At 45.4% G+C, this 9,585-nt stretch overlaps 1 protein-coding gene across 1 annotated transcript; it reads right to left on the bottom strand.

Annotated features, from left to right (window-relative positions):
- Window positions 1–3,506: 3,506 nt before the first annotated feature.
- Window positions 3,507–4,852, bottom strand: LOC124673117. Its single transcript, XM_047209244.1, has 2 exons — window positions 4,792–4,852; window positions 3,507–4,705 (listed from the first exon to the last, which is right to left on the bottom strand). Exons 1-2 carry the CDS (start codon window positions 4,850–4,852, stop codon window positions 3,561–3,563), a joined length of 1,206 nt encoding a protein of 401 aa, XP_047065200.1. The 3' UTR covers window positions 3,507–3,560.
- Between the last annotated feature and the right edge of the window lie 4,733 nt (window positions 4,853–9,585).

The raw sequence follows: 9,585 nt of genomic DNA on the forward strand, positions 1-9,585 counted from the left end.
CTGATTAAAGAGACAACTGAAATACATAAATTGTTCCGACATGAATAACACCCACCACTTAATCTTGTATTCCTCTCATGTTGGCTTTAATCCTAGAAGCACTCATGTGACAGGAAGCACTAGAGCCCCAATGCTAGAAGAAAATAGTTCGGTAATCAGATCACATGAATCAGGCATTGCAGTACTTCAAGAGAACATGAACAAGGCTAAAAGGTCGATCAAGATAGTAGTCCCTGGAGCTGGAGATAATCCCAATCGTGCCGTCCCTTAGGTTGTACATGCATGCGGAACGCGTTTCCAGCATACTTGACAGGTATATGCAGTCACCGTCGACTGAAGGAATTAGCTTATCCGCATCCACAGACAAGCGCCTGTGATCGCCGATGAACAAAGCACGACTGCGGCCGAGGCTCTTGATCTCCTCCAACAACCTGCGCTCGATGTCGACCTTGAAAACCTTCAAGGCTGTCCTGCCATGGCGTACGAGCAACAGTTCCCCGTCAGACTCGACAAGGCTGTTGTGCCATGCGTCCACGTCGTGCAACAATTGGGCTACGAGCTCATGACGAAACTGCTCAGGTGGTCCGACAATCTTGAACACGCATCCATGCCCTTCGGCATAATAGACGTTACCTTGGAAGGCAATCACGCTCATCAAGTTCGTGTCCATGTCCTTCTCGGAGAAGACATCGCAGCTGGTTGGACGGGCACATTCAATTGAGTCCGTACTCGCCCACCACAAGACCAGCATTGAGTAAGAGACGCCACTCACCAGGGTAAATACTGTACCCCCATAATAATCATCTAACGTCGTTGTAAAGTGGAGCATGTCACCAGTTAAGGGGTTGAGGACACTAGATGCGGACGAATCCCTCCCTGGGGCGTCTTCGCCGAGCACGAGGAGACCGTCGGAGGCACCAAAGATGATTTGGTCGCGGAGCATAGGGAGACGCAGGCGGCGGAAGCGACCAGAGAGGACATGAAAGAAGAGGCGTGGACTATCATCATCGTCCTCCCGGTCATCGTATTTTTGATCAACCATGATCCAATGCCGTGGGCGGAAACGGAGGTCGGCGACAGCGGCGAGTGGAGATGGCTTGGCGATGGAAGAGCGCCAGCTGGGGCATACGGCCCTCATGTCAATGTACGAGCCAACGCCACCAGTGGAGGTTAAGAGGACACAGTTGGCGATGCTCTGGACGAGCTCCGGTATAAGTGATGCCCAGTTCGTCATGATCGATCGACCTATGTGTTAAATCAGGTTTTTGTCCTTTGCGTGTGTGGTTGCCTCGTGCGTTGTTGGGTACATTTATAGATGTAGAAATTCTAAGGTGCACCTAAATAAGTATGGACATTTAATTCTTTCCATTTCGATGGCTAATCCAATTGGATATGTAAATGGATCCGATCGGATGTGTAATGCTCTCTCCATATCATATACCATATCGTTTGACAGATTTGACGTTGTAATGACCAGATATGTATTTGAATGTGCATTATACCAGGCTGCAAATTTAGGTTGGAAATATGATTGTATTGGATACATATATCTATTATCAGATAAATACACGCAAAGAGATATAATATCACCATGAAAACAATAGAAACAAAAAAGGTCCAATGGTTTAATTAGACCATACAATAACAGAGTATCTTAGTTATATTTCGGCATTAAAAACTTGTGAAAAGAGTTCCACAAATTGCGATGCTGAGAATATAACAATATGTTGATATGTCCAAAGTGTTGTAATCATACACATGTTGTACATTTATGTATGGCTTGTGATGCTTTATTCCTGTCCATTCCAGACATGTCATTTCTGTGTGTCGGGTGTTTGGTGACTCGTAGCAGCGGCCTCGGCAAGCGATTTCTTTTGGAGAACCATTTCGTAGTCCCGATGTTATCCTTAGTGATGGTTAGAGCGTGTTGTTATTTCGAGTGTTTGATCACCTCGAAGGGATCTATTTTTTTTTTATGTGTGCATCCTTAATGTCTTCGCTCATCTTGTTGGTGTAGAGGCTAGTGTAATTGGTAGCTTCGTAATATTAGTAGTTTCCCTTTATCGAAAGAAATGACTTGGAGTTGCATGCATATGGTTATGGTGCAACTGACCACCACACACAAATTAGACTCGAGTTTGACTGCAATGGAATCACATAATGTGGAACCTGAAACCATTTCAATTTGCTTGGAAGTTTTCCTAGTGCCATTGCAGTGTCTCCTCGAGCACCAAGTCGCGATTTTCAGGGTGGCTGGCCTTTGTTGGTTGTACGTATGTCTTTGATGAAGGTATTGTTTCGTGAACTCGAACTTTCTTCAGGGTGAAAAGAAGGATCTAAGATCTTTGATCGAATGACGACAACAGTTGTGCATCTTTCCCTTCTTAAAGACGCTTCTTAATGAAATTCTTTGAAGAATACAATAATCTAAAAAAAGAAATAATTTTCTTTTTTTATTGCACGATGTAGAATAGCACATTCGTGGTTGTTATGCATTAAAAATCGGTAAATTCTATAGTAAATTAGAATACGGTTCCCGCAAAATCCCCGAACCCTAGCTTATTCTGATTATTTCCTGAAATTGTTGTCTACAATAGCTGGATAAAAGAGATACCATTTCAGAAACAGTAATATGCAATTGAGGGGCCGCAAGAGCGGAAGAAACTTTGACATCCCTGCATCTTGTATACTCCCTCCGATCGGATTTAATTAACACGAGAGTTGGCAATCACGAGCGATTAGTACATAGGTAGTGTGCGTCGATTAAATCCAAAGGAAGGTAGTAGTTGAGACTGAGAACCAAGGAATTAAATTGAGCAAATAAGCATCGTAAATTCCTGTCTGACAAGCCGCTAGTATAAGTATGACATACAACGAGTTACTTAGTAGCCTACGGCCTGAAATGACAGCAAGCACTTCGTACATTTTTTTAAGACATTTAACCATGAACTGGACCTATACGATCGGCGACCAATGAAGCTCCGGGGAGACGCGCACGTATCAGCAAGCTAAGGTAGCAGGTTAATCGATCAGCTAGTAGCAACTAGTAACACAAACACATGCACTGGAAATATTTGCCATATGCGTGCATGTTGCGATCGATTGGTGCTGACATGACTCCGGGGTGGAATGGCTTCAGTTTCAGGAAACACGATAAACCTGACATGACTTGATGCTCCAAGCAAATGGTACAACAAACCAGCAAACACAAACTAAGGACGTGCATTCGAGTGCAATGTCATCACACAAACTGGAACCTGAAACTTTCTCAATTTGCACTCAAATGGTAGACCTGATACCGTAGCTATGACTGAACCGTTCCTGATACTACTTGCAGGGTACATAGGCCAGCATTTCAGTACCGAATAAACAAAGACAACATCTGCTGATGCAACAATATGACTGATTTAAGAGATAGCTTAAATACATAAAACTGTTCCAACATGACGTACTACATATACTCGAACTCCTCACATGTTGATTGTAAGCCCAGAAGTACTGAAGCAGTAGCACCAATGCAAGAGCAGGTTCGTTTACATAACCTTGATGACTCAAGAGATTTACTGCAAGAGAACCTGGACAAGGCTGAAAGGGCGGATATGGAGCATTGGTTCGCTCGCGATAATCTTCATTGTACCATCCCTTATGTTATGCCCACACATGGCAAACCCGTCGTCTTCTGAAGCTAGATTATTGTCACCCAGCGAATGAGACATCCAATGAGACATGTATATGCAGTCACCATCAACCGACGGAATCTTATTCGCGTCCACAGACACACACCGCTGGTTGCCAACGAACAACGCACGGTAGCCACCAAGGCTCTTGACCTCCTCCAACAACTTGTGCTCGATGTGGACCTTGAAAACTTTCAAAGCTAGATTATTTTCATGGCGTACAAGCAGCAGTTCCCCGTCAGACTCCACGAGTTCAGACCGTGTGCCGTATTGCTCCTCTAAATAGAGGTCCACGTCCGGTGACATCTGGGCTACGAGCTCATCATCATAACACTGCTCCGCTGGTCCGACAATCTTGAATATCCATCCATCCGGACAGGCATAATAGACATTGCCTTGGGAGGTAACCATGCTAATGTCGCTCCTGCAAATATCCTTCTCTGTAAAGACATCGCTGGTTGGATGAGCACATAGAACCCTGCTCTTTCCCTCCGTCCACAGCACCAGGGTCGAACCAAAGCCAACGCTCACCACGGTATACATTACAAGTACATCCTTAAAATGTTTATCTAACGGCGCCGCAAAGTGGAGCATGTCGTATGTTAAGGGGTTGAGGACACAAACCGAATGCGGGGGCTCCCTGTTCCCGAGCACGAGGAGACCATCGGAAACACCAACGAGTAGGTGGCCTTGGAGCACCGGAAGGCGCAGGCGGCGGAAGCGCCCAGTGGGGACGTGAAGGAAGAGGCAGCCATCCTTGTCGTCGTAGTTCTCATTTGTGAGGTCGATCATGACCCAGTCACGTGGGCGGAAACGGAGGTCAGCGACCGCGGCGAAGGGAGATGGCCTGGTGATGGCAGAGCGCCATTTAGGGCAGACGGCCCTCATGTCCATGTACGTGTCAACGCCGCCAGTGGTGGAGAGGACGCGGTCGGCGATGCCTTGGACAAGCTCCGGTAGAAGCGACGCCCAGTCCGCCATGATCGATCTGTGTGCTGGATTTGGGTCTTTTACGTCTGTGTTGTAACCTGTAAAAGGGAGAAAAAAACTAGTGTCAATGAACTGAAACAGAGCGCCCCAATTTCAGGAAACGTAAACATCAGCAAAAGTTTACATGCTCCAGTCCAGCTAAGCTCAGCTGCTACCAGGCTATTCAATCCAGCCTTAGATTTCATTCGTCCATAAAAAAAGGAAATGAGCTAAGTGAGAGTTCCTTCTGCCTCCACTACTATAAGGTAACAATCTTCTTGCATACAACATATATACAACCAGCATGACATCAAAGCATGTGAGAAGAATAGACAAGACAATAATCAGCGGGTGTTTTGGTGAGCCAATCTTGCATACAAGATACGACAGATTTTCAAATTGAAACTTACGGTATACAGCAATCTTGCAGATGCAATTTTTCTATTATATTCTTCAAATTGACCTACCACTGAACAACTATTGTCCTAATACATTGTATGCTTTAAATTGAGAAATTATTGCTCTACATATAGTGAAAAGGAACAGGTGGCATAGGAGTTGCTGCTCTGCTCACCTTGGTGAGAAGGGCAGGGAGGAAGACGCCGCGCAGGAGGTGAGGTTGCCGGAGTGAGGAAGACCAATCTAGCAGATCAGCAGCGCAGGTTGCCGGTGGTGGCGGTGCATGCAGGCGGCGTCGAAGGTGCAGGAAGGGCGGCAGCCATAGGAACAACAAAAGCTGCCGCCGGCGGTGGTGGTGCAAGAAACCCTAGGGCGTCGGGGAACGAGAGGCCGAGGGCTGGCGTCCCTGGGTGGTAGGGCTTCAGCGGTAGAGGTGCTGCGCGACGGCGGCGGCTGCCATGGCCAAGGGGAGCAGGGGAGGAACGAAGGTAGGAAGGGGAACTCGGGAGTGAGGACGTGGTGTCGTGGCCCCCGACAGATTTGGCCCGTTTATGTGTTTTTTTCCAGCACTGAACCGAACTACACTATCAATTGCAACCGTTTCAGCCCAAACCAATTATCTAGCACTGACTGAACTAATCAAAACTGAAAACTGCGAATTTAGTCTCCTGAATTTTAGAGTTTGGTTGATTTTAGGCGTAAATTAGACACCGAATACACAAACTGAAAAAACGAAAGCAAACTTTCACAGGAAATTTTAGGCAATGAACTTGCGAAATGTGACAAGTTCGATGCTCCGATCGAGCTACTCCCTCCGGTCTCTTTTAATTGACTCGAATTTAGTACAACTTTATACTAAATTCGAGTCAATTAAAAAAGACCGGAGGTAGTACATACTAACTTAATTTACATATAAAGCAGATATCAACTACAAATTCTCCGTCACGCGCCTACTTTTACCAAAATTTGGCCCTGTGATAGTCATCGGGGCCTCTACAAGCGGCGGAGGACGGCTACGCGCAGCAGAGAACGGCTAGGCGAGGACGACGAGCTCGATCACCGTCACCTCCTCCGCGTCGTCTCCACCGTCCCCGGTGGTGAGGTGAAGCGTCACGCGTCATCCTCGTCGTCGCTGCTGTTGGGTAGCAGCATCGGGCGGCACGAGCAGTCGGACGAATGTGTGCTGACCGCATTGCGCGCCAACCTGTGCGTCGACCGCTTGCGCGCTCCCTCGGAGCGCAGCCACTTCGCACGCTCCGCCTCCGAGAGGAAAAATGGCGGACGAGGCGGCGAGTCTCCGCCGCTGATACGGCCGCCTCCCCTACCAGATCTTGTTGCGCGAGCCATGGGGAACGGAGCGGAGCGGAGGTCGCGAGGGAGCGGCGGGAATTCCTCGATGGAGTGGGAGGGTTTTCGCGACGGAGTTGTGGATGTGGCGGAGGAGGGTAGGGTTTCGGAACCGAAGTCCCCTCCCCGACTTAGTTAAATAGGGGCTTCGCCTGGAGTTTCTCGGGCCCCCGAGAAACTTTTTCGAGCCACCGCTTTTGGCCTGAACCCGTAAATCCGCCGGAAAAATTCAGTTTCAACGACATTTACGTGCTTTGTTAGAGTTGCTCTAAGACCACATTACACGACTTTTTGGCTTCTGGGTGCGCCAGCACCTGATTTAAGCAATAAAATCAAAAATAAAATACTAACAGCCTAAACTTTTTTTGAAGCATTTAAATAACGTTTTTCGAATTTTTTGAAATCAGATGGGCAGGTACCCAGGTTCTACACCATATTTTCGCGCATTTGCGTACCAAAAAATACCATTCCCGAGTTGCTACGCCGTCCGTTGCGGCACATATCACCCGCGCCACCTGAAGGAAATGGGATATGGGCCTGCCCATTACTAGTGACTAGTCTCTGGTTCGTGGTATCGTACAAACCTATTCGGGCCTTGATGCTAGTGTCTGCTCCCACCTGAGTAGTTGTATTTGTACCCTTAGAGCTTCTCTAGTAGAGTCGGTATATCGCGAAACCGAAACCGTCGAGTTCGGTCTCTTGAACTGTTGAAAATAGTTGGATTTTGTCACGGCGCAGAACAGAAACCGAACTCGTGAACCGAAAAAGCGGAAATCAAACATCACGGGAAAATGAAACTCGCGATTGAACTCGATTTGCTCTCATCAAGCTGAATTTGTCGATAATTTACAGTAATCTAGGCAAAATACATGCTTGGTCGACCTAGATTCGGTAATAAGGGGCCTAATTAGACTAGATTAGTCCCTGGATGGACTATACTATCACGGGGGCGCTTCCCGTCGGCGGTGGAGGGTTTTTGGTCGCCGGCTATTCCTAGATGACGATGAGTGCCGCCACCTCGAAGGCCTCCGCCTGGGAGGTGCTCCCGCAGGCTAGAGACGGCCCGTCGGCGTCGTCGTCGTCGTTGCTGCACGGGGGCATCGCCGGTAGAGGCGGGCTGCACGAGTCGGCAACGGGGGGGGGCGCCTCGGCTTCTCCTTCCTCAGCCACCTCCCCGCGTGCTTGACGGCGCGCCATAAGTTCCGGCCACTTCCGGCCCGCCCGCTTCCATGCGCCGTCGGAGCGCGACCACCTCGCGCGGTCCGCCTTCGCCCGTACACCGGCGGACGCCGAGGTACTTTTCGCCGCCGATTCAGCCACCTCCCCTACTGTAACACCCCAAATTTCAAAACAAAGAGAAAATAAATTTCCTTTTTACAAAAATGAGAACCAACAAAAACTTTTCCTATATAGGGTGCTATGCTTAGTGCTCCTACCTATTACTTGTGTTTTTGCCATGATGAGTGTTTTTATGCTTATGTGATAAGACCTAAAACCCTAAAGTGATCAAGTGAAGATCACAAACCAAATAAAATTAAAAGAGAAAGAAATCAAATAAGAAAAACCCTAAACCTTAACCTCTTCAAAAATCCTTTGGATCTATTTTGAGAAACCTAAATTAAAGAAAAAGCCATATGTGGGCCTATAGCCTTAATATGTAAATCTTGAACCCTACCTTTTCTTACTTTGCTAAATAATGGTGAACCATTGCAAAACTTACTAAACCCTAAACCTCGTCCCCCTTGTCATCAATCTTTGAAAAATAAAATTAAAAGAAAAGATCTTATTTAAGAAAAAGGCATATGCAAGCCTATGGATACTTGTTAAAAATGATGAGCTTTGCCTTGTCTACCTTGAATAGATGAATTGAAATACCTCAACACACTCAACAAAGCACTTACCAACCAATTCAAGTGTGAAACAAAATAAAATCAAACATATGCATAGAGGCATATATGCCTATGGCTATTTTTGTAAAACTTTACCCTAGGCCTTTCTACTTTATTTAGAAGATTGGAAAACCTTCATAAACCTTATCTAGTACTTCTCAAACCCAATCCAAAGTGAAACAAAAGATTTTAAAAAGAAAGTAATAATGCCATAGAGGCATATGAGAGCAAAATATCAAATTGGTGAAATTGAGGATCTTGACCCTAAGACTTGTAGTGGATGGTTGGATCACTCCTATATACCATTTCAACACTCAACAACATCAATTGAGTCAAGCCTAGTCAAATAAAAAATCAAATGCCACATATGCATAGAGGCATATGTGACACATGGCCATTTTCACCAATTCTTGTCCTATGCACTTCTACCTTGACCAAATGGTGTGAAACCATCTCTAAACCTAATCTAACCCTAAATTGACCCTCAACCTTGCCCAAGTGAAGCAAGGGGAGCACATTACAAGAATAAGAAAAATTGACATGTCACCTCTCATGTGTTATGGCCAATTTTACAAATCTTTGAGCACGACCATTTGAAATGGTTTCAATGGTGGGGAAATGTTCCTAAACTAATAAGAATCACTTTGGAGTCAAGAAAAATCAAATCAAAAAGAGAGAAAGCAAATAGGGAGAAAATCTCATTTTCACTCACATACACATTTAGCCAAATTATCAAATCTTGACCTAGCCACCTCCATTGCCTCAAAATGGTTTGAACCTTTCACCTAACTCAATCTAACACCAAATAAACCTCACTCTTGTCAAAATTAAGCAAAGAAAAATAAAGGAATAAAAGTTAGAAATTCACAAAACCCTCACATATGGCTTATGCCATTTTTATAAATTTTGTCCCTAGACCAATTTGGTCTTCACCATTAGTTGATTAATGTTACTAAACACTTTTTACAACTTTTGGAATCAAAGAAACACATTTCAAATCAAATTCAAACTCAAAATTGGCTCACATACAATAATGGTCAAATCTGCCATTAATAGCCTGATCACTACTTTGAGCCTCTCTATTTCAAGTTTTTCAAACTAAACTTTCCCAATTCTTTGCATGTCATCCAAGAGCACATCAAGGTGAACAACTTTGGTAAAGACCACCATGCCAAATTCATCTTGGATCAAAAACTATGCTCAGTGCAAAGTGGAGACTTTTTATTATGATCAACAATCTCACTTTGTCACTTTTTGCTATTCTTTGATTTTTAAAATTCCACCACCACACATAGTTGTCTCTG

This window comes from Lolium rigidum, chromosome 7 (genome assembly GCF_022539505.1).
Source record: "Lolium rigidum isolate FL_2022 chromosome 7, APGP_CSIRO_Lrig_0.1, whole genome shotgun sequence".
NCBI classification, from domain to species: Eukaryota; Viridiplantae; Streptophyta; class Magnoliopsida; order Poales; family Poaceae; genus Lolium; species Lolium rigidum.